This window comes from Kryptolebias marmoratus, linkage group LG1 (assembly GCF_001649575.2).
Source record: "Kryptolebias marmoratus isolate JLee-2015 linkage group LG1, ASM164957v2, whole genome shotgun sequence".
NCBI classification, from domain to species: Eukaryota; Metazoa; Chordata; class Actinopteri; order Cyprinodontiformes; family Rivulidae; genus Kryptolebias; species Kryptolebias marmoratus.
In genome coordinates, this window is record NC_051430.1 from 10347161 (window position 1) to 10373135 (window position 25975).

A 25975-nucleotide genomic window follows, 5' to 3' on the forward strand; every position below is an offset into this window, starting at 1 on the left:
AGTATATAAACAAATTAGATAAGATTAAATGAAATACAAAAATACATCATAAAACTATCAGCTATGTAGCAACTCAAACTCTGCTAGAATCAAACACCAAGAAATAAAGATGGCTCTTGAGCACGGATTTAAAAAACTCAACAGTATCAGCAGCCCGAATATGAAAAGGTAAACCATTCCATAGGTTAGTAGCAAAAATAGCAAAATCTTGATCACCTCTGAATTTTAGTATGGAGCTAGGAACATCTAAGAGAAACTGATTGGTTGACCAAAGTGTTCTTACTGGAATGTGGATGTTAAGAAAATCACATAGGTATGATGGGGCCAGACCTTTTACAACTTTAAAAGCAAGCAATAAAATCTTAAAATCAATTCTAAAATGAACAGGAAGACAGAACCAGAGATATGTGTTCGTATTTTTAGTACCTGTTAAAAGCTGCTGCATTTTGGACAGTTTGTATCACACTGATATTCTGTCAGAAATATTATAATATTCCTTTCTTAAATTGATGTACAGAATGTGCTACAGCTAACTGCTGCTGCTGCTGCTGTATGTGCTTGCAAATATCCATAGAATTAAGTCAAGTCAAATTTATTTATATAGCACTTTTCAGCAACAAGGCGGTTCAAAGTGCTTTTAACCTGTTTCTCTACAAACTGAATCTGTTCAAAGAGCCATCTACAACAAGTAAGATATTAATTGTAAGTAATCTATCCACAGAACCCCACTTCATAAGATCTGAACTATTGCTTTAAGAAAAAGCTCAAGAGATGGTCAATATTCTTATTTCTAGAATCCGTTCTGCAGGAAGCTTTTGGAAACAGAAATGACCGACAAGTCTTTTAGTCTCCAGTAAATTGCTGTTTCAATCTTAGAGATGTTTTATTTTTAATTAAACAGCGAGACTCGTCTTTTAATCTTTTAAACTAATTGTTAAATATTAACAAAAGTCTCTCTCTTTCTCTCTGTCTCTCTGCTCATTCAGAACCCCAGCTATGATTGGCTGCTCCTTTGTGGTAGATCGGGAATATTTTGGTGAGATTGGCCTGCTGGATCCAGGCATGGAGGTCTACGGGGGCGAAAACATCGAGCTGGGCATGAGGGTGAGAACCACATCTACACTGACATAAGAATGAGACTTTGAGAAATAACATAAAATGTCATCTATTCTTCTCTTTAAAACTAAATTAAAAAGTCACTGTAGTAGGGGAGGGGGAAAAATTGCTTGAGGATTTGCTGCAAGAAAAGTTTTTTAATCAGACTTTTTTTTCCAAAGCTGGATAGTTTTGTGAGGAACATTTTTACATCCCTCCACACAAAAACCTATAATTACAAAATTAGTATTTTGGGAGGTGGAGGTTGTAATGCCTTACATGAACTGTCCTGTTTGGACTGATTGGTTAAACGTATATTCAGAGTTTTGAAGAGATCATTATGGACTTTTTCTTTTGTTTCTGCTGCCAGAAGAACCCAGCTCAAGACACAAAACCCAGGGGCATCAACAGAAGTGGAGATTAAACTTTGCAGTTTCTTAGATTGAAATAGAGAAGGGGAAAAAAATACCCCGTCTTCAGCCAACCCAAAGGCTCTAAAGCCTGTATACAGAAAATGTAAATGTCTTGAGTTGAATTTTACACTTCATGTGAGCGGGTAGCTTGCTGAAGAGTTGGTTAGCGTTTAAATTCAGAAAATGTTTCTCTCCAGCCGAGTGAAACCACTCTGAATCTAGACAAACTCTGTGGGATTATTGGAATGACGAATGATCGAACTCTTCATTGAACGTCATCTACACATCCTGTTCCAAAATCTCCAGATGGCTTTAATGACACCTCCAAGGTGCTGAATGTGTTTGAAAAAGCACTTTTACAGAAGCTGGGGAATGGATCTTAGTTTGCAAACGGCTGCAGTACCATATTGAAGCCTAAGACTTTTATGGTTGTTGATGACCATTTTAAAGCCTTCCATTATTCTGCACCATGTAGCTTTCCTTCTATATAAACAGCATGATTTTTCCACCTGCTGCAATAAAGAGCCAATCATTTGGCATCTCATGCTTCTCACTGATTGTTGTTCTGTTGGCATTATAGAGTGATAACTCAGCAGTTTTTTTTGAAAAACCTCCCCCAACGTTACCTAGTGTTTTATCATTTAGTGACACTACTCATATGTACCTAACAAACCATGGAGCTGTGTCAGACGAGGCCTGTGGGCAAGATCAATTCAAATACAGCGGCTAAATAAACTTAACTCTATTGAACTCTGGATCTCACACATAAGACTGAAGTTTTTTTCCACTAAGAATATTTAGTGTTTTATTTCATGAAGTGAAGAAAATATCCCTCGCTTTCTGTTAACACAATGCCGCTCCAAATGCAATTACCTCCCTCACATTGTTGGCTTGTCTGCACGGAAATGAAACACATGCCAAAGGAGAAAGGGAGCCATTCAGCACATGTTCAAGCTTGAATAGGTCTTACAGTCAACCACCGGCTTCACTTATTTATAATCTACAGCCGCTAATGGAATGGAGTCGGGCTTCTGGCGAGGGGACCACAATTACTCCTCCGAGGCTGCTCAGGCAGCTCCTCGTACTGGGGAAGGGTTTGATTGACACGAGCATGTTTAACAATTAGCCAGGGCAGCTCACAATAACAGAGACCGCCCAGTATCATCTGACTGCAGGAAGCTGATGAAAGGCAGGATTCCGTCAGGGAGGTCGGGGTGTGTTTTGCTGGCTTGTTGAAGGTAAAAAGGGGGCTTCAAGGGTGCAGAGAATTAGCCACTTCGGCAAGCAGTTCAGAAGTAGAAGTGGATTATGTGGCAAATGGAGATGCGGAGGGGAGGTCCCCAGAAATAAGAGCAGAATAAAGCAAACGGATGGGAAGTAAACCAGTTTTCTGTCAGCTCAGGTGTGAAATAACTGAAATCTACAGAAGCAAAAAGAAAAAAAAAATTCAATAAAGGCCTAGCATTCCTTGAAGGAATGTATATCGCCTGTCACCTTTCATTCCAGTGTATTAAACTAAGATTGTTTGAGAAGGATTAGAGTTATAGTCATTTTGGTCTAATCCTGACAATGTTATGCATGATCTCATGTTATATTGCGAGATCTTGTGAGATGTGTTAGCACTCAGAGAATGTGTTCAGGATAACTCTAAGCTACTACCACAGCAAAATTTGCTCAAAATCTGTAAAATTAACAGTTATAGCCATTATGTAATTTAGGTGACTCCAACAGTTGGTCAGATGTCAGTGCTCAGAGTATATGTTGGGGCTCACTCTCAGCTACTACCACACCAAATTTTTGCTTTATATCTGCAACACTGATTGAGTTATAGCCATTTTTGTGTTCACTAAGGTTGCTTTGCTGTGGCGGCCATGTTGGATTAGACAGACTCCAAATGTTAATCAGTTTAGGATGTAAAACCAATGATCACTTTCTGAGAGTTTTAATAAAATTCATCCAGTGAATTATAAGACTTTTTTGCTAAGGCTACAAATAAGCACACACACACACAGACATGGGCAAAAACATTATCACCACTTCACCTTCAGCGGTGGGCAATAATAACTGATGCTTTGATCATCATGAAGTGAAGGATGGACAACTCTACAGACACAATTTGAAACTTACCCACTTTTAAGCTTCACAACCAATACATAAAAAATGATTGAGGTGGATGTATTATTGAATCAACAACTGATGCTGTTCGACATGTTAAAAAATCTTCTGCCCCTGACTCTACAGCCAGCAGAGGGATTGAAGCCTTTGTTAACTGTTGTAAATGGCCTGTCTGAACATGCTGCTTACCACAAGGGTCCATGTGCAAACAAAGAAAAATACTGTTGGTCAGAAATGATGAATTCTGCCAGACGTGTCAATATGAGTTTATCTTGTAATGTGTCTCTCCCCCACACCCCCTCCTGCTTTGCTGACTCCTTGCTGATGAAGCATCTCAGGAGAGCTGAGCCTTACCTTTCATTTTAGAGTGTCTCTGTGACGCTTTGGTACCTCTGTCTGTAAATATATCACATCATATGTTCTGTGGGGGGGTCATGAGTTGTTTCATGCAGCTGACTGTATGTGCTAAAGTGTACATATTTTTATCTGTTTCTTTTTTTATTACTTGATTATTTGAAACATTTAAATACAATGAAAACCATTCTGGTTAAACAGCTGGTGTTTAAACTCACAGTTTTAAATTTGTAACAGATTTGCGAAGTTGAGTATCACCTTGTTTTTGTTTCTTCTTTTATTTTTTTAAAAATTCTGTAGATTTATTGAAAAAAAGATAAAAACTAAAAGATGCACACAATATGCTATAAACCACTATTTTGTTTGAAATGTTTAAATGTACGTAAATCACAGAGTAATCTCAAGGTTGTATGTAGCAAAAGTAAAAAGGCAGAATTTAAATCTGTTTATGCAAACTAATCATATTCAGATGCACTCCAGAATAATCAGATTTAGTACATTAGTGATTATAAAAGTTGTCTTCCTGAGGATACCAGCAGATTACACTGCTTTTTCATGCATCAGCAGCAGGCGCCCACTGAGACAGAAAGACCTGCAGCTGAATTAGGCTCAGGACGAGTGGCCATCTGCCCCAAACATGTGGCGGAGGAGAAAAGAAAAAAGATTAAAAAATCATAATAACTGCAGGAATTACAGTATATGTGAGTAAAGAAATAAAAGAAAATGTGTGAGAAGAAGTGATTAGTAAGCCTAAGCTTGTAGCAGCAGACAAAGTGTTGATTCAAGATCAGACAAGTCAGCCCAAACTACTGGTGTTTTTACAAAAGAACGTTTTTCAAACTTGTCCTAAAGGTAAAGAGGTCATCTCTATCCTGAAGTCATTCTGGGAAGTTGTCCCATAAGACCTGAGCCTGAGGAACATGTACAGTCTGTCATAACTGTGTATTCTATTTTCCTTTTCTTTTCAAATTTATAGAATAAATTTACAAGCCTAACATTATTTGAAAAAAGTGCATACGACCCACCACTCTTTATGTCAGAGTTTTAGACTAAAATCATCTTATGTTGAGAAATGATGGTATTGTAGCTGTTTTGGTCAAACTTTAAAAATAACAATTTGCATGATTCCATGTAAAATTTGTACATCTTGGATTGGGTTGGCTCCAAACAATAATTGGTTGTCGGTGTCAACCCAGTGTTTCATTTCTGAAAGTTTCATTAAAATATGTTCAGTTGTCAATGTGATATTTTGCTAACAGTACAAACACATTCATACAGACACAGGCAAAAACCTTTTCACCCGGCTTTCAACTTTAGGCCACAAGTGATAATTATGCTAAATTTGCAGTAGTAAAACAAACAAAAAAAAAGATTCAGTCAAGCCTTCCTTAAAATAATTCAGTATATTTCTGTATTCACCACTATTGGAATTTTATTTAAATTATACTATATAAATAAATGTACCTACCTACCTACCTACCTACCTACCTACCTACCTAAAAGTGTTGCTCTGGCTTTAGCAGCTGCATATTTGTTATTTGTTTTTTACTAATTAATGGAGTCAGAATCACTTTCTGTCTCCTAAATCTTAATTTCATCCAATCTGGCACAATATATACGAATTCAATCATGCAGCTATGACATGATGGTTACTACTTCTCTGCCACAGAGACAAATCTAAGATGAGTTTTCTCAAAGAACATGCCAGCAGGAACCCATCCAAGGCACTTTATGAAGTCTGTCTCGTTTTCACCACAGTCCAATCAATCAGACCAAGAAACTCCAGCGTGATCTCTTCGGGGTGGCCTCCTCCTCTTGATGACATTTAATAAGATCACATGGAACTCCTTTCAAAGTTAATGAACCAAAGAATTATTTATTTATATGTTTTCTTGCTTTAAAAGCCCTGTCTCTTCATTACCACCTGGACCGGGCCTCGAGGCATCTGGTCCGGTTCTCCCTGTAGAGAGGAAACTAGAGCTAATTAAAGCCCGGCAGCACCGGCAGCTATACAGGAGAGGGACATAATTACACTTCTCTTGGAGTCCCCTATACATCCCGAGCACAGGTATTAAAGAGTAATGACAGTTCACAGAATCACGTCAGGATTTTTATTATCAGCCGCCGCCAAAAGGGAAAAGGTGGATGATAATGTTTTTGTCCATGTCTGTGTGTGTGTGTCAGACAAATTGTAATGAAACCTACAGTAAATAATCACTGGATGAACATCTACAACTGATTAACCTTTAAAGACAACCTGAGACAAGACGGCCACCACAGCTAATCAACCTTAGCAAACACAAAATGGTTATGACACAGTCAGTTTTAGACATTTTTAGATTTTGATTTTAAGAAAGGTGTGTTAGTCGCTGAGAGTCATCCCCAACACATACTCTGAACACTAACAGATCACACAAGCACTCACAAATCAGGTGTGACTGCATATGATTTTATTTTCAAGGTTTTAACCAAAAAGAGTAAAACTTTATGCATTTCTTACTTTAAAACTGTGGCTTAAAAAGCAGCAGGCAATATGCAATTTTTCAAGTAAATCTAAGCCTTTCACTATCTTTTCTTTTCTTTTATTTTCTTGTGTTCAAAACTTGTTTTTCTGATTGAAACGCTGCAGAACATAGAGTATGTTCCACTTAGTTGCAAACACAAATTCATTGGTTAAAAATGATGAATTATTCAAATGAAATTAAAGGCCAGTGGTTGCTGATAACAGAGAAACATTAATCATTAAATTCTGCAGAGCTGCACTAAAATATTCTCATGGTTCCTTTTGCTGAAAGAAGCTTCAGATTTCACAAAAAGACTTGCGGATGCATGAAAGGATTGTGTTCCTCATGCTAACAAACCTACTCAGACTTGTCTTTTCTTATTTAAAAAATAAATAAATAATGTGATGCTCCTATTTTTAGTTCAATAGACTTTTTCCAAGCTTCACGTGGCTTGAAAGCGTAGAAGAGAGCAAAACAAAAAGACTTCCAGGACATGGTGGCAGAGAATGAACTAAATATGATTTTGCCATTCACATTTTTTTCATTTCCTCGTAAACTCATAATTAAGCTAAATAATTCATTATGTCAGCTGTGTCAGTATTAAATCGTTGTACCTTTACCTCCTATTTTCTAAAGGATGGACTTTTCACTGACTTGGTTTCCATAATAACCAGACAGTTTTGCAGCTGAGGCAGCCCACTTTTCTCAGATTACAATTAAGAATTTCAAAATTGTTTATTAAAACAAAATAAAAACATATACTCAAGATAGATTATAAACATTTTAGGTAGTACTCTGACAGGTGCAGCCAGATGTAGTCTGATGTCATTTTTACTTCATTATGACCAGCTGTTACAGTGATGCATTTAAAGAACACAAACATTTTACCATGGCTCATTAACCTCACATGGAAACTTTGTTTTAGGTAAAAAAAGGGCAGAACACTCCATCTGTGTTAGTTTGCTAAAGGCAGGTTGAATGTACACATGTTTAATTATATCAGCCCCTGTGTATTTATTGTTCTACTGTGGATAATTCAGCACAGATACTATAACGAAATACTATTAGAACTTGCAATTACCAACTTAATACAGTTATGGAATTGAACTTGTTTATTTGTTATTTGATCAAATTGAAATGTGGAATTAAACTTTGTGTGGGATGGTTTTGAACAGTTGATATCTTACCTGTTGTAGCCAGCTTTTTGAACAACCTCAGTTTGAAGAAATGACCAGATTTATGAGCTAATGGCTAGTCAGAGCAGGGATCAAAGTTGATTGTCATCGCTCTAAAACAACTCCAGGCTCTAAAATTTCATAGCAGACACTATTTTATAAATTATTATTCTGCCATCTGTTTCACATTGCATGGTTATTTGCTCACAAATGTGCAGGCTGTACCACTTTTGATTCAGCACTTCTAGCAGAAATACCATTAAAATTCTGCCAGATTAATCATGTAATCTTAAATTGACTGTGGTATAAAGGTTTATAATTGTTTTTTATATTAGAGGTGTTTTGAGACAGCAACAATCCACTTTAGTTTAGCCCACCAAGATTAGCCATTAGATTGTCAACCTGGTCAAAATTAAACTGTATTTCTCCAAACTGAGATCATTCAAAAAGCTTTCTAGAACAGAAAAGATATTATTTGTTCATAACCTTTAACTGCACAAAGACATTAAAGGGTATGAACTATCCCTTTAATATCTTTTTTATTTTGGGTCTTACTCTGATTTTGGTCATGACTGACTTTGGCAGACAAATATTAAATGTAATCTGACTGATGAACCACATACATCTTAGATAAGGATTTATTTGACTTTTATTAGATGTGTGAGGAAGATTGTTTATTTTACTGTGTTCTGTTTGCTTTCACATCTTTAAAATCATTTTCTATCCACTCATGTGCACGGGGCTGCTGGATTTATCAGGTTCTTTGGAAAAACCTTGCAGTCATGTTTGAATTAGACTTGTCCATGCCACTGCAGGCCTCCGCAGCGAAAGCAGTCACCTTGAAAAGGACATGGACATCGTTATGAGTGGCAGCCATCTGTAGACAGCAGCCATTCTGGCACTTTCTAAATCAACTGTGTGCCCATGTCCATCAAACTGCAAATGACAGTGGGCGCTCACCATATGTGAGCCCATTCCAACAAACTGAGTCATTCCAAAGATGAGAGGCAATCCAAAGCCTCTGAGGAACTCTGGTTTTAGAATTTAGCAAATGAAAGATGATAAATGTGATAAATGGCATACTGAGAATTGTTGCATCAGACATGGTAGAATATACCAGCCAATCTGCTGCTTCCATGCAGTTTATCTCAAAATGAAGGTACACTTATGGATAATGGTCATATGCAAATTACAGCTTACTTACTTTAGCGGTTTGTAGCTTGCTTTTATTATCTCCTGAAGGCAGAGTGATAATGTTTTTGCCAGTTCGTGTGTTTGTCTGTACCGTTAGCAATATGTCATGAATCCCAGAACTGATTTTAATGAAACTTCCAGAAAGTAATCATTGACTGTCCCTCTACAACTGATCAACTTTTGAAGTCAACCTAAATAAAGATGGTTGCCAAAAATGTCTATAAGTCAATCAATTATACAGATATTGAGCTAAAATTTGGTGTGTCAGTAGCTGAGACTGATCCCTAATTTTTACTCTGAGCGCTAACTGATCCCACAAGATCTATATGTAAAACTTTGTCATTTGCTATTGGAATTATCCATGTTTGTTTGTTAGCAAAATATCCTATATAACCACTGGATGGATTTTATTGCAACTTTCAGAAAGTAATCACTGGATTGTTATTTACAAGTGATTAGGTTTTAGAGTCACTCCAATTTAAGATGGCTGCCAAGTGACCTTTGAAAACACAGAAATAGCTATGATTCGGGCAGTTTTACAGATATTGAGCTAAAATTTGATGTGGTAGTAGCTAAATCTTGCCTACAGAACACATCTTGAGCGCAACATATTGTGTAACATCTTTGCTTAATTTTTGCTCTAAGCATTACCTGTTGGAGTTAACATTGTTTGTCTGTTAGCAAAATATCTCATGAACCACTAGATAGATTTCAACAAAACTCTCAGAAAGAAATTATTGATTGTACATCTACAACTGATTAACTTTTGGAAGTCAACCCAGTTCAAGATGGCTGCCACAGCTAAACTAAACTACACAAAAATGACTATACCTCAGTGAATTTGACAGATCTTGAGCTAAAGTTTGGTGTGGTAGTAGCTGACAGTCATTTACAACACATTCTCCAAGCAATAATAGATCATGCAAAATCACTCAAAAATGCACAAATATTTGTTTTAAGGTTTAACTATGACTCTATTATTTCTTAATATAAGATGATATTAATCTAAAACACTGCCTGAAAGCCTGAAGTGATAGGTTTTCATACAAGGAGTACTAGGCCTTTAAATTGAAATATGATTTCAATCTAATTTGTTATGCATTGGGCAATTGTGTTTGTTTGCTCATCACATCGCATCTCTCTTACTGGACTAGTTCTGTCTTTTGACACTCTGCAGAGCTGCAACATGCAAAGAGCCTTCTGCTCCTCATCAGTAAAGTGTAACATAACTGAAACAATAGCTCTGAAAATTGGTTGAGCATTTGTCTCATTCAATGTCTGCATTATTTAGTGGTCAAATCAGCTTGTTAATGCTTAATGGACTCAGCTTCACTCACTCCAAAGTTCATTCCTCTGTGTTCCAACATGAATCTGTGTTGGGGAGAGAAGACAAATGAGAATAGATGTAGCTGTGAAAAGTCTTAGATCAAGTATTGTTTGAGGAATTACTGCAGCTACTAAAGGACTTACAGCCAGCATATGGCGAAGTGGAGCTGCTCTGCATATGCTTTGTGATGTGATGGAATTTATCTTAGGGGTTTGGTTATATCCGCTAACATTGTAAAACATGCATAAATAAGTGCTCCGCATGCATAATTCACAACTTGTATTGTCTTGTTGTCTCTTCAGATTCTGCTGATCCAGGCGATATTCATGATTTACACAACAGATTGTGTGTTTGGGAAGAATGCTTTATGTTTCCTGTGTAACTGTGACATGCAGCATACTGCACTGGCTGACATGGATTGAGAAAAATGACATCTCCCACCCCCATTTGGAAACATACTACAGGCGGTCACGGTCAGGAACATAAGTAATTAGACAAGCTGTGTCAGTTTACATGTTACTTGTGTGATTCATAAGCTCCATTAAAAACATTTTTCAAGAGTGACTGCAGGCATTCCCTCCTTAATTTGAAGATATTATCATAAGGCAATAAAGAACGTTTCCCCTAATTTCTTCAGTTCTCATCCCTAGACTATTAAAGACAATTGCAATGTAAGGAGCAGCATTAAAATGCACTCTCTGTGAACGGTATCATCATCGAGATTTATAGAAACACTCAACAAGCTCGCCCCATTTATTACCAGTGCATTAGTTAGTCTGTTCACGTCACTGCCTGTGCTGTATGTCCATAACTCTAGCTGGAAACTTGAACTGATCTGATAAGACTGTAGTATCTGAACCGTACTAGTTTGCACCGTTTTGACTGCAGCAGCAGATTGGAAGACATATCAAAGATCAAGCGCAGAGACTAGGTGGAATGAGGTTTTTGACAGGCAGAGTTAAAAGGCCCTCTGTATCTATCACTGTCTCGCTCCGTTCTATAGATGTACGAACAGGAGAGGCAGGAAAAGAATGGGTGATGTGAAGTGATGGAGCGTAGGGCAGGGGCTCTCGAGTTCCAAACACTCATCTTTCCACCAGACTTTAGAGAATAAAAAGGAAGGCAATCATGTTGGCATTATTGTCCAAAAACATTATCTAAAGTATGTGGTGCTTATAGTAAATGAGCAGCATTTTATTAACAGGTGACAGGTAGAAACAAATACAGATTCATACATGGCCATCTATCCACTTCAGCAAGTGTGAGCAATTTGCACTTTTTTTGCATCTAAGCAGAAAACAGTCGTCCTTACTGTACAACCTAAAAATGACCATCAGTCACAAACACAGCAGACATAACAGTGACAGAGAGAAAGAGAAAAATGTTTTCTCACAATGAGCTGCAGGTCTTAATGAATGAAGTTCAGAGACACAACTTCTTGCTGTATCAGGGAGAAGTCATGTTCAGGATGGCATTTCTTAATCAGTCAGAGCAATCAGAGCAGCTCCAAACCAACGGAGCCAAGCTGGCGGTATGTGGGTAGGTGCTCATCGCACTAATTATCCCATTAAATTATAATGTTCGGTTACGTTTGTTAACCCCTTGATGTGAAACACTTTTTGTGGAAATGTTTTATAAACACAAGATTATGAATGTAAAACAGCAAAAGCAGCATTTTAAGTACTTTTTAGACAATTTATTTGTAGACGTAACAATGTCTGACACTCATCATTTGAGCAAGGAGTGAATTATAACTTTCCTGACATGCCTGTCCTCTTTTTGAGAAGGCAACTGTGCAGCAGGTTATTAAGCTTCCTCTGTTTTGTCTACTGTCCATGTGTGGCCCTGGGTTGGACTTGCAACCTGTCCAGGGTGTACCCTGCTTCTTGCACAATGACCGCTGGAGATAGGCACCAGCTCCCCTATGACCTAGGAAAGGAAAAAGCCGGTAAAGAAAATGGAAGGATGGAAGGATGGATGTTCCATCTACTGGGACACAATTACCAGCTTTCAGGAGACAGTAAAAATATGATGTTAAATGTGTGTGGCAACCAGTGCTGGTCTTCGAGAATCAGACGTATTTTTTGCCAAGGCATTTATTTACATAAACATAGGAGGGTTTTCCTCTAAATAGATGGATAATACCTCATTTAAATGTGGTCAAACTGTGCCAACAAATGAAGGTGTTTGGTTGACAGCAAAGTTCAAGATGCTGTTGTCTTGAACTCTGGATGTAAACTCCTAAACTGCATCTGCAAAAGACTTGCCAACCGTTGATAAGTCCTGGACCTCAGTGTGCCCTGGAGTTAGAAGAAGACTGAAACCAACCTCCAGTCTGTATCATATATATATGATGCAAAATCAGAAATAAATTAGCCAAAAAAGCACAGATGAATAATTTATAGGTTGCATCTAAAATTTCATGACTTGTAAAGTTTTTCAATACAATGTAACTCACCATGAAGTCTCAGTAATCCTTTTTCTTTGAGAAAAGTGACTTTCTAAAAAAAACTTTAGTTTCAATGATGTGTTAAACCTACACCTTCTGGTTTCATTTATGGTGAACAAACATGAGATAAGCATATTTTTGTTAATCTCTGCAACAAAGCAAATGCATATATTTTTAAAGCTGTCACAAAAATGCAAAATGCCTATCATCCCACATTCAGATCACACCAAAATCATTCTAATTTGTAAGCGCTTTACAGAGCATTTGAAAATAAGGTCCCATGTTAGGAAGAGCAAAGGACCTTACACTTTTGTCTCAGGTTTTGTAATATACTTGTTGTTCTGAGTTTGTGTTCAAATGCAATGATTCTGCAAGTACAAATCAGGTTTGCTCATAGCAATCTAAAAGTTAATTGTGGAATATTTCATTCAGAAACTTTCTCACACTCAAAACAGAGATCAAGAACCACCTTTGGCTAATAGGAGAAGAATTTAGCCAACAGTGACTATGATCCTAATGGCAGCTAGCACCACTGATATTAAGAGGAACTGTAAATGTAAGAATAATTTTTACTCTGTTAAAGTACAAGACAAAAACACACACAGTCACACTACATATAGGCAAACAAAAAAATCTATAAATGAGACATATGACTATGACTTGTGGTGTAATTTAGTAACTACTCTGATGTTATCTGGCTTTATCTCGAGTGTCTTAGATCCACTAACGTCATGCATACTAAAACATTAATAAAAATCAAATATCACTAAAATTATCATATAAAAAACTGATGATGAATTGAAGTATGAGAGTGATGTTTGATCAACTCAATTTGTTATGTGAAAATAGCCTGTTGAAAGTGTTTTCGCTGTTTTCCTTGTAGATATGTTCTTCCTTGAAAATCCACTTTAGAAATATCTTGGTATGATCTGATATTCAGATCCTTTCAGATCTTAAAATTACCATGTCTGAAAGAAACAGATAGGGACACCAGAACTATTTCCGAAGGAAAGGAGACAAATTAACTCCGTATCTGTTTCAAGATAAGATGTCTTTTCTTTAACAACCATTCTACATCACAAATAGCCTCCACACTGAGCCCATGAAAAATATCTTTGGGTTCTCAGATTCACAGTGAGCTCTAAACCCACAGTCCAGTTAGCCTGCACCCTTATTAAGCAGTGTTTTGTGACATTTTTTGTGTGACAGACACTTTTTTGTATGTTATTTTTGTAAATAAGGCTTCTCTTAAGACTGTTTAAAGAAGAGCTTTTCAATTAAAAACAGCATCATCGCATGATTGTTTCTATTCAAATTAGAGTTTTTTGCTAAATTTTGTCATTTTTAGTATTGATCTAAATTTTTCTAACAGACTGATTAACCACTGACATTAAATCTGTGGTATTTAGAAGCTGAATGGGATGGAATACACATCATGGGCATATATGGTGATCAAAAAGAGCTGGTAGATTATTGGAAAATAAAATGTAAAATTCCATTACATTGCTCAGAGTTCATTGCGCTGAACAGGATCTGTGCTTTGGTCATTTGTAGAGAATTGTTGAGGTACAGTAAGTGGAGATGACCTTCACACTGCAGCTACTCTCATTTAGACCTGAAACTTTAGGATACTTTCCTCCCTGTCTGTCAAATATGTCAGCTGGGCACAGCATGAAGCATGAATGATCCCAACACAACCTTTTATCATCTCAGTCTGCCTTCTTATCTGCTCCATTCAGCTCTGCTTTACTTTTCATTTTGACCACTGATGGAGAACACAGTCAGAGGGGTAATTGGTAACATCCCTGCAGTTTCCAAAACGGCTGCTCTGCTGAGACTGAAGATTTCAACAAGTGGCATATGAGCTTGTTAAAGTTCAGTATTTGAGCAGCCTCTGAAATCCCCCTCCTCCACTCCCCACCCCCTTCCCCACCAACACCACTTTATTCATGGATTGTCAGGTGTCTTCAACTTAGAAATAGATAAGAGACCTTTTTTCTCTGCCAAGTTTCATTCTTCCATCCACTCAATCATCGTCTACCACTTATCCGGGGTCAGGTCACAGGGGCAACAGGTCGAGGAAGGAAACCCAGACATCCCTTTCCCCACCAACACTCTCTAGCTTCAAGGATCCCAAGGCTTTCCCATGAAGCTGCAGCCCTTCTTGCTACCCTGTATCTGTCAGCTGTTTCAGGAGTCCTCTGGGCCAGCCAAGCACTAAAGGCCTCCTTCTTTTGTTTGAAGGCCTTCATCACAGCTGGTGTCCATCAATGGTCCTTTGGTTGCCATTGCAACAGTCATCAATGACCTTCAGGCCACAGCCTCTGAAAGCCCCATCTAGACCAGAGGCCCTGAACAAGGCCCATTTGTATTCCATGCCCCTGACCTCCACCAGAAGATGTGAAAAACTCCCCCAAAGGTGTGAGTTCAAGATCTCTCAGACCGGGGGCTCCGCCAGATGTTCCTAGTTCAACTTCATAGCTCATTTGGATTTACCAGGTCTGTCTGCCAGCTTTCCCTGGCACCAGATCCAACTCACCACCAGGTGGTGACAGCTCTGCCCCTCTCTTTTCCTGAGTGTCCAAGACATAGGGCCGCAAGTTTGATGATGCAAAATTGATTATCAACTTTTGGCCTAAGGTGGCCAGGTACCAAGTCCACTTATGGGCCACCCCATTATGGACAGCCCTGGCATAGAAGTCCAGTAACAGAACACCACTCAGGTCCGAATCACTTCTTTTCAGATGACTCTGCCATTGCCCACATGGGCACTGAAGTCATCAAGGAGAACAACAGAATCCTCAGATGGCATCCCTTCCAGGACACTACCCAAACAATTTCAAGAGGCCAGGTAATCTGAACTGATGTTCAGCACATAAACACAAACAACATTCAGAACCTTCCCTCCTGCAGCTCAAAGGCGACCCTCTCGTTTATCGGGGAGAACTAGAACACACGTGCGCTGAGCCTGGTGCTTGTGAGTATCCCCACACCTGCCTGTTGCCTTTCTCCCTGGGTAGAAAAGAGTCCAGATTATGAATATGTTATTTTCAAGGTCTGACCATAACAGCAATAACATTGTCATTTCTGAATATAAGATCCTCCTAATTTATACCTCTAACATGAGTGGTGGTGGGGGGGTGTACATTCCTTCAAGGAATTCGATGCCTTTTTTTCTGTATGCAGACGTGTGGCAGTACACAAAGTTTTATGTTTTGCTTTATACGTCTGTGAAATAGGTTATTTTTATAATTACACCTATGTTAATAAAAAAATGTAAGATATATATAGTTTATAAAGTTTTATACCCATACACATACTTTTAGGAGTCATTATTTTAGTTTTGACCTCTACAGTGTGACAGTGGTCATCCAAATGCTTGGAGTTTATGTATTATGTAACAGTGAACCACGGTTGTCCAGCCCTGCTGATCATGTGTGTTGTTTGTCTATGAAGAACCTGCCAGGATCCAAACAAGTCTGGTTGTTTGAGGTCAGATAATTACAGCTGCAAGTGATATAAACCACTTTGATTAGTTTGCAAGCCTAACTATGCAAAAGTTGAATAAGTCCTTGACTAATTCCAGTCTGTGCACAGAGACAAACCCCCATTTTTAAAGTTTAAGTTCAATAGTATGTTTCACCTTTTTGTGAAGATTTTGGCATGAGGATGTATTTTACAGAGTAGTCAAATTAAGTACCTGTCTTTCAGCTCATCATACGCCTATGAAACGCCTGTTTTCCCAATTTGACTGTGTTGTATATAAACGGCGCTGATGGAGGCCTGTTTACTGCCGTTAATAGCTTTTATGCTGATGTTTTTTGTAGCCTCGAGGAGCTTATTAGGCAAATGGTCCAGCTGCAATCAACTAACTGCGTGTACATAGACAATTAAATTAAATTAGCAATTACATTACCATGACATCAAAGATCTCTGTGTTAAGTGCTTCCACTTAATGATGCAGGCTGCAATTTAATGAAGGGTCACCTCCAAATGGACTTTACAAAAATGCAGTCTAGAGGACCTGTGTGTGGGATGTCATACGAGGTGGTAGATTAAAGCAATTTTATCTGGTATTTAGATTTGCTATATTTTCACAATATTAGAATAATAAAAGCCACAGACTGGTATCCAGCATGTTTCCAGTATTTAAAGCTTTGTTTCCACTATAAATTAATTACTGTGTATACACAAGGTAAACATCTATTCTGGATAATTACTTCATTCAAATTTATTTAGAATATTTGAATATTTAATAAACTGATATTTTTAATGCACAAGATTCAAATTTTGTTCTACAGCAGTGGCTAAATTATTTATAGAACAATAACTTGATTCAATTAAAATATCCTAAATCATTATTGAATAATAAAGCTTCATGATGCAATACCCTGTAACTAACAGAGTTACTTTTAGATTACTGTAAATGTTTTGCACTAGAAGCACCATTGTAGGATTACTGTCTTTTACACTGAAAGGAAAATTAGTTTCATTTTATTGCTTTGACTAAAACCATGTATATGAGGGTTTACTACAGTCCCCTATATAAAGGCATGAGTATCTGGAATGTAGCTGTCTTATAAGTGTGTTTCATCTGTAATCAGAATTCTGAATTTTAAAGTTTTAGGTTGGGAAAATCAATTGACATGTCCCTCCAAAGTTGGAAATCTGACTCAGAAAGTCTAAGATTTCTCATCAGCCCCAACTTCGAAATTTAATATGGCTTCCTCAAGCATGACAAGTGGTGATAGCTGCTGTGATGAACTATTCATTTGCACTTCTGTTGGTTTGTGTTTCAATAAATCAGTTTCACACATTGTACTGCATATGAGCTCTGTTTGTGATCATGTTGCTACAGTGTTTGAATGCGTAAACTGAAGATAAATACATTATTAGCTTGTATCGCTTATAACAGTCAGCTTGCTCATTAAGTGCAACAATTATCAAATCTCAGTGGTTTTCCAACTTGCAAATGAGACATGGTTAGCTTGGGTATGATGCCATTTCCAGATCTGAGTTCTAACTTCCATTGTAAATGGAGCACAACATGGCCAACAGTCTGCTGAGTTTATCCTGTTGTGACTTTTTCATGCTTATAGAAACGTCCCAGCTTTACTTATTCTGTAGAAGAGATGACATCCTCCAAATGTTCTTGCACAGGGTTATTTGTTGTTAAAGGCAGTATTGTGCCTCAGCCTTTTTTGATTATTCCCTTTTTTTGCAGTTAATTTTGTTGACTAAACACCAAATAACATCACATTAACATCAAATTTATAGGTTGAAAATTTGATTGCAGTGTTTATTTTAGTGCTACTGCCATCCTAGCCTGTTACAGTTTAGAGAATCACTAAAGACCAGAACACTAAAGACCAAAACACACTGACGCTGAACAAAGACATTAAAAATGCTTTTTTTCTGTTAGTATAGGCATGGTTCTTTTCACGCATTCTGGTATTTTGTATGAATTCCTGTCTGTCTTGATTGGTTTTGCTTTTTACTACCCACACAGCAGGTAGAGGTTTATTTGTGATCATATCTACCTTTAGTTACTCATTATCTTTCTTGTTGCATATTCTCAATATTCTTTGGTAGATCCTTGTCAGCATTTCACCATGGCCTGCCATTTTTTTTATTTCCCATTTAGTTACTGGAATCCCTGTCTTTAAGGGTGCCTTTTTTGTTTCATTTATTAGAAGTTATTTATTTACACTAATTGTCTACCTCTGGTATTTACAACCTTACATGCAACCACAAAGAGACAGGCAAAAACACGATCACTTTCCATGTTTCAGCAGTGGGCAATAATAAATTAGGCAAAGTAAAATTACTGACATTAGCTAGTAAAGTGACAATATGAGTTGCAGCCATAGAAACCCCCCCAACAAATAATAGTTTTACCATATCTATAGCTTATCTGCATTTTTTTATGTTTGTTGTAAAAAATAAATACTCTCACCTTTTTTCAATCCAGTAGCACCACTCGAAGCTTTAATGTGATTCACAGAAACTATTTGCAGTTTCATGAGCCTAGTTAGCTGATGGGTTTCTGACCTGCTGGAAATGGTTGAGGAAGTATTGATCTGCAATTTGCTTTTAGTGCCTACTGCTTACTGCGATTAAACATATACTCATTTACAATTATCCACAAGTGCTCCGCGCACATATCCATAAGTAGTTAACACCCATGCCTCCACACACTCTCTCACACACACACTATTGATTTTACACCTCCAACATGGATTAAAAAAAACTGAAGAGAGAGCATTATAAAGATCTCGCTCGGTTTCCAAAGCTGATGAAAAGGAGTTACAGGGACTGACTAAAACCCAATAAATTAGTACTGCACCTATGCCCACAAAAAAGTACAAGTCATGAATCCTTTTGGTGGATAAAAGCAGGTAAAGCTGACTCTATAGCTATGATGGATTCTTTTAGGCCAGGGTCACTATGGTTGATGAGCAGTGAAGATGTGGTGTTAGTCAGTCAATAGGGGTGCTTCTGGCTTTTTTATCCACCAATACAAACCAGCAAAGGCTTTTAGGGTGAGGAGGCAGATGCCTCAAATACATTTATTAACATAGCAAAACACAAGTGTGTCTGAATTAATGTTGTACTAAGTTCCAGTTTTACCAGTTAAACCAAAGCTGTTAGAGTGACGTTAGTGTTGAAATAAATTCAGGTAATTACATACATATGTACCTGAAATGAAATGATGACTGCATCAATCAATGAATAATGAGTAATCAATGAAGCCCCTGTTTTTCCAATTAGTGCTTCAGGTTCCTTTGGAAAACAACATGTTTGTTTTGCCTGAAAGATAAGAACATTGTACAGCAACACAGCAACCATCGTGTCTTTGGTTACTTCTTAGTTTGCCTCCGAAGAAGTTATCTCACAACTGGTAAATACGATAAATTTGATATCCTAAGATGGCGACATCTAACACTATGACTGACATCATCAAAGTGACATTACTGCAAATCCTCCATATTATCTTTTAAGAGCTGTATTTCCTCCTTTGCAAAATATGTTTTACAATTTCCCATTTTGTTAATTCTGACCCTGCTACACCATGTTTTCTATACTAATGCCAGATGCATTTTTCTGTCATAAAGCCCTCATGTTGTAACAATTAGGAGCACATTAGAAAGCCACTCTATTTCCCTGGGTGACAAGTTCTCTTGTTAAAAAGAAAATGGCCTCTGTATGGTAGTTTATGCTAAGTGAGGCCCACATTTGCTGCCCTGTAGCCAAAAAATAATAATATTGAGAGTGTAGAAGAGCACAAAATAGGTTCTAATCCACAGGAAAAAAATAGTCCTCAAAATTATATCTTTATTTAGTTAATAATACTCCAACTATTGTGGTATGAACTCACAGTATTTAGTCCTAAAATTAAAATGAAATTTACACAATAAGTGATTTAATAATAAAAAAAAGTTGTAGATTTCTGAATTTTTTTTATAAGCCTCAAGATTTTAGCTGCTCTCTATTTTTAAATAACTTTAAAATATTGAAGAGTTGATTGATATTATAAAAAAAGGTTCAGATTTTCATGAACAAACTAGAAAAGATCAGGAGCATTGCTGATTTTGTTTGTTTGTTTTTATGTTCATTAGCACTGTTTCAGTTTTTCAAAGTAAAAAGAGATTTAAATTGGTTTGCTGTTATCATATCTCAAACCAGAAGCTGGATTTCCCCTCAGCCATTTCAACACAGGCTTCACTCCTTTTCTGCAGGTAGTTGAAGTCATCATCTTTAAACTCTGTGCAGTGGGCATTGTTTCAGGGTCAGGGAGAAGTTAATGGACAGCAGCATCTGTCACGCGTTGTGGCGATCGTCATTAAGAGACCGTGGATGATGTAGGCGGCGGCGGTTTGTTTGGCTGTAAAGACATTGCCGTATGCTGTGGCATTCTGGTTCTTTTCTGTCAGATTGTAGCTGCTGGACCACATTCACACAGTATGGCACTGATTTGCAGATATGCAAGCTGTAAATCAAAAGGGGATGCTATTTTTGTAGAGTATTTTTCTCTATAATTTGAGAAATGACTATTCTATTTCTCTTTACCTTGAGCTTGTAGTTGAGGGTCACAGCAGCCTTCAGTCTACAGTTTCTTATTCCGTTTTGCTGTGATTGATGCTTTAAAAAATGGCATTTATTGCATGCCTGTTTTTTTATATCTCCCTGTGCTACACACTCGACTTATCAGGGTTTTTTGGTTGTCATAGGTAACCCTCTGAAGATTGTATTTATGAGCTGAAGGCTTAATAATCCATTTATCTTGCTTTTGTTCTCAGTTCAGCAAATACGAAACAAAAATACTCTATTTCCTAAACATATCTTTAAGTAAATATTTGGTATCTCAAGACTGAAAGAGAAATTTAGAGACAACACCCAGAACTACAACCTTTAAAGTCACTGACATTAAGAAATGTTACATAAAGCACATGAAGTGATGTGTTTAGTTCAGCTAGGGAAATAACTTAAGGGAGAGTAATTAAAACCAAATGTATAACAATCTTCTACCAAAAATGCATCCAATTAATTCATTTATCAACTAAATTAGGTCATTTTCAGTCATATTTGTACATTACAAATGATTCTACTGCTAAATATAGTTGGTGAGATCATACATGTATACATCTCCCTTACAAAATGGAACATGAACTTCTTACGCTTTAAGCTCTTACGTTTTATACTTGAGTCACAAAACAATATTGTAAAGATTCACTGAAAAGGGTTTTAAAATGTTGAATGTAATATTTGGTTCCAATTTTCTGCTTGATTCTCTTGTTAACACTGTCTTTTGAGTTTCTTGTAGTCTATGCTTTAGTCACTTATGTTCATTTTGTTATGAATTTATTCTACAAATGCCAGAGAACAGAATGAAATCCAAAATGGGATAACAAATCAGAAAGACCATCTTTTTACCAAAAGCAAAAATCATGTCTTATGGCTAATTATGTCAGTCATATGTAAACAAAGAAATAAAGATTGTGCAACATCCAAAGTGAAAATAAACTAAATGCAACTTCCTAGCTTATCTAAAACAAAATTAAATTCTAATTAAATTAAACATCATTGCCTAAAGCTTTGGTGTGTTACTTTTAAAAGCTTAATACTCATATGCTTTCAGTAAATGTCAGAGTTCAAAACAAATTCTGCTGTTAAAATACATTCATTTTCTTATCCAGTTCCTGTTCAGGGTCACAAGTGTTTTAGAGGTAATTTTTAATATGGTGTGCCTGCAATTAAAAAACTTCCAGTGCAAAGTCCCATGTGATTTAAACACTAACTCTTCTACTCTTCTTCCTGCTGTCTAGGTGTGGCAGTGTGGAGGGAGCATGGAAGTCCTGCCATGTGCCAGAGTGGCCCACATCGAGCGCACCAAGAAGCCCTACAACAACGACATCGACTATTATGCCAAACGCAATGCCCTGAGAGCCGCTGAGGTGTGGATGGATGAGTACAAATCCCACGTCTACATGGCCTGGAACATTCCTATGAACGTGAGACCTTTCTTTGCCTTTACACATTCACTGCCTCTCAATCATTGAGATCTCTCTGCCCCCATCCACACACACACCCCGTCGATCTGACTTGCAGCCTTGGTGAAATACAAGTCAATAAAAATTCAAAATTCAGATTTCATCTCACTTGACCTTCATACTTCCAACAGGCTGTAGAATCAGTCCAAACAGATGAGTGAGGTGGACAAGTGAAGGAGACGAGCCTCATGTCTAATGATTTTCATACACGTCAGTTTAATTGGTTTCAAGGGTCTTTTGAGATGAGCTGCAAAACAGTAAACAGATGCTTTCATTAATAAGGAGTTTAATATTGAATTGTAATTGCCTCATAAGGCATGCAGAGGGAGAAGATAGTAAATGAAAAACAGAAGCCTTAAAAAGCTGCTGAAAGCTACACGCTGGTCTTCAAAACAATAATAAGTAGTTGCTGCTGATACCTACAGTACGTGCCTTTTTATGGTTCAGCTAGATAATAGTCTAAAAAAATTCAGTTAGTGCAAGTTAGAAGAACTGGCAGCAAAAAGGAAATGTGTGCATCATAGAAAAGTACTGTAGAGGTGGCAGGTGACAAACTAACCAATCAGGCCACATCTCTCCACCAGTATTATTACCAACACAGTGGCACGGCATGTTATTACCCCAGCTGTCCTGTGGAGCAGAGTTATTTTGTGTACAGTGAGGAGCTAATGCTACGATTATTCCATCGAACCCCCTCCAAACTGACCCATACACACTCACTGATCCTTGTTATTGTCTAAGGTACCTGCTGAGAGTCCAATTACTTTGAATTGAAAAGGCTTTATGATTCCCCACAGTGGGCTGCCCTGGGTCCAAATGCCACACAGACACTGAATGTGGTTGTTAGTGTTGCTTTCTGGTATAATCCATGAAAAATAGGTGGCTATTTCAAGCTAGAATTCATTATTAACACATGTTGAAAGGCGGTTTCACAGCTGACGATTTAAAGGATTTTGCCTAGAAACAGTGTCTGACAATAAAATGAAGTGTGACTTTGTGTGTAAGTAAATGAGAGGAGGTTTCAGCAGTGGATGGGAGGGTTTTTATTCTTTACGAGGATGAATTATCTTCAAATAGCATGTTTTGTATGTTTTATGTGACTATACAGAATGCTTTTCTGTGTATTAAAACACATAAAAGCAGTGTCATATGTGCACAGATTTGTAAGGGTTGTGTGTGTGTGTGTTTGTCAGATGTAGGCCCTATGCAGTTCAGCAATTGGGCATCGCCCCAATCAATCTTGGAAATGTCCACCATAATACAAGCTGGCTGTGAGGGCTCATAATTAAGCAGCTGATTAGAATTTGCTCAACACAGATCATTTCTAATGAAGGAACAATGAAGGTCCCACATGACAAGTGCATCCGTCACCAAACTCAATGCTAATTTTGTCCTCTCAACACCTGAACTCTCTTGTATCTTTTGTTATTGTTGTTGTTGTTGTTTTGCTGACAGAACCCAGGAGTTGATTTCGGGGATGTGTCAGATCGCTTGGCCTTGAGGAAAAAGATGCAGTGTCGGAGTTTTCGCTGGTACCTGGAGCACGTTTACCCAGAGATGCGGATCTACAACAACACCATCACATATGGCGAGGTGAGAAAAGCACTTGGTAAACAAATCATTGGTAATAAACAGCATGCTGCTTTAGTAATATTATCATCTGTAATTCTATAACAGATAATCAACTGAATCTGTGTTAAAAGATGATGCAGATACAAAGTCAGGTAATTTAATTTAATCAACAATGAAAATGAGTTTTGTGAGAACTTATTTGTAAGCTGTTCATTGTAAAAACCTTTGGTAACTTTAATTTAGAGTAAAATCTCCAAGAAAAATGTGTATTTTTTGTTATTTTTCACTTTAGTTTGTCCAACAAAACCAATATTAAAAACAACTAAAAGCTGATATGTGTGGATAAACAGTCGGGGAATATCACACAGCCTCTCTTCAAACACATCTACACATGAAAATATATTATATAATTCCACTGTAGCCGGTCTCAGGTAAATCCATATTGTTGCTATACCAATGCGACATCACCACACAAAATTAGATGCAATTTCTTTATAATGAGTTTTAATTAAACACTTATTAGTTTTCCATTTCAACTTGATTGCCCTGGGCTTGGTTGTACACTCAGCGCAGTGGGGGAACCAAACAGGTTTACGGCATGATGAAGGATTGAGAACACTCCTGAGTCAGACACTATTTGGAGACTTGCTGAAATGTTGCATTTTTTTCCTCATATCAATTTCAAAAATGGAAAATCAGTATGCCCTGGATGCCAGCAGGCATCAAAATTACCCTTTATATTCATCAAAGCTTTCTGAATTTCCTCCTCCTTTGTTTCCTCTGCCGCCTGGTATCCAGCTAATGGATTCCTCAGAGTGGCATCCACTCAAGTGGCACTATTTCAGATCTGTCGACAAGCTGGGAAGCAGTTACCTTGTGTTGCCACACAGCTGCTGCAGCAGAAGTCAGTCTCATCTGTCACTGAGCATCAGCATTGCACTCCACTCAGCCATGCTGTCCAGATCGGCCAAGTGGAACCTTCCCTGACAACAGCGCATGATAGATATGTCACAACCAGGAAATGAAGCCATACACATTCAAATCACAGAGATCTGCAGCTCATGCTAAATGCACACCATCATCTGGCCCAGGGAGGAAGGAGAGACAGAAGTGAGACTGGTCACTGCATCACTGCATGATGATATCTTATCATGGCCCAGCCATCACTTTGAGTTAAAACTCTGAAGACTTAGAGGAAAAAGCCAAGGTGGATCTACAGGAGGCACTGAGGAAGAAAATTTGCCAGATTTGACAGAGTAGAGACTTTTTTTGAGCCTCCAGCAGCTCATTAATAAGTACAGGTGACTAATCTACCTGAAAGTCTTTGGATATTTCTTTGTTAGGTTGCAGTAAACTTTGAACATTTTAGAAGACTAAAGTATGTGATATTATAATCTAACTTTTTTTATGCACAAAAAGTTTGTTTTGCTCTCTCATGACAACTTTGGGTTTACTTCTCTTATGAACAGACTACTAATGTTTCATTTGCCAAGAACTAATGCATCTCTTTAACCTACTACTTAATGTTAATTCATCCCACAGGCCATAAACATGGAAGGTGGGTTATTTGGTGACTCTAAATAGTCACTAGGTTTGACTGAGAGCGTGAATGGTTGTCTATCTTGTTTATCTCTATGTGGCCCTGTGATGGATTTGCAACCTGTCCAGGGTGTACCCCTCCTCTCTCCCAATGGCGCTGGAGATAGGCACCAGCTCTCTGCAACCCTGCACAGAAAAGAGGGTAAAAAAATGAATGGATGAATGGATTTACTGTGGCCTTCATGGGCAAATCCTATTCTTTTTGTAAAATCCTTCATCACCTTCAACCCTCTGTCTTCTTTTCCTAATGTATTTGTTTCTGCTTTGAAATGAATCAAAACTGTAACCTGCAATAGCATAGTGTATTTTGGCCACTTAGAGGTTGTAAAATAAATTTAAAAGACACCCATCCCCCCTCTTCTGATAATATAAAGATGCTGTAGATACACGTAGAAGATGTAAAAATTCCTTACAAGAAGATAAAATTGACAAGCAAAATTAAGTAACAAGTGTAGAACCATGGTGGTAAGTGAGAGATAAAGGAAGTTTAAAATGCTACATTGGAGTCACCATGCGGGCACACTCCCTCACAGATGTTTTGATGATTACAGAGGGCTCATTGTCTACACCTGGCATCCCACGTGTGCTCCCCTCCACTTTTAACTTCCTAATGATGTCTAGAGTGCC

At 37.6% G+C, this 25975-nt stretch overlaps 1 protein-coding gene across 1 annotated transcript in view; it reads left to right on the forward strand.

The window, feature by feature from the left end:
- galnt9 (polypeptide N-acetylgalactosaminyltransferase 9) overlaps nucleotides 1–25975 on the forward strand; it is a 101416-nt gene that overhangs the window by 66668 nt on the left and 8773 nt on the right. The window contains exons 6-8 of the mRNA XM_017414702.3: nucleotides 987–1104; nucleotides 21953–22138; nucleotides 23633–23770. Coding sequence (XP_017270191.1) covers nucleotides 987–1104; nucleotides 21953–22138; nucleotides 23633–23770 — 442 coding nt within the window. The remainder of the gene's footprint in view (nucleotides 1–986; nucleotides 1105–21952; nucleotides 22139–23632; nucleotides 23771–25975) is intronic.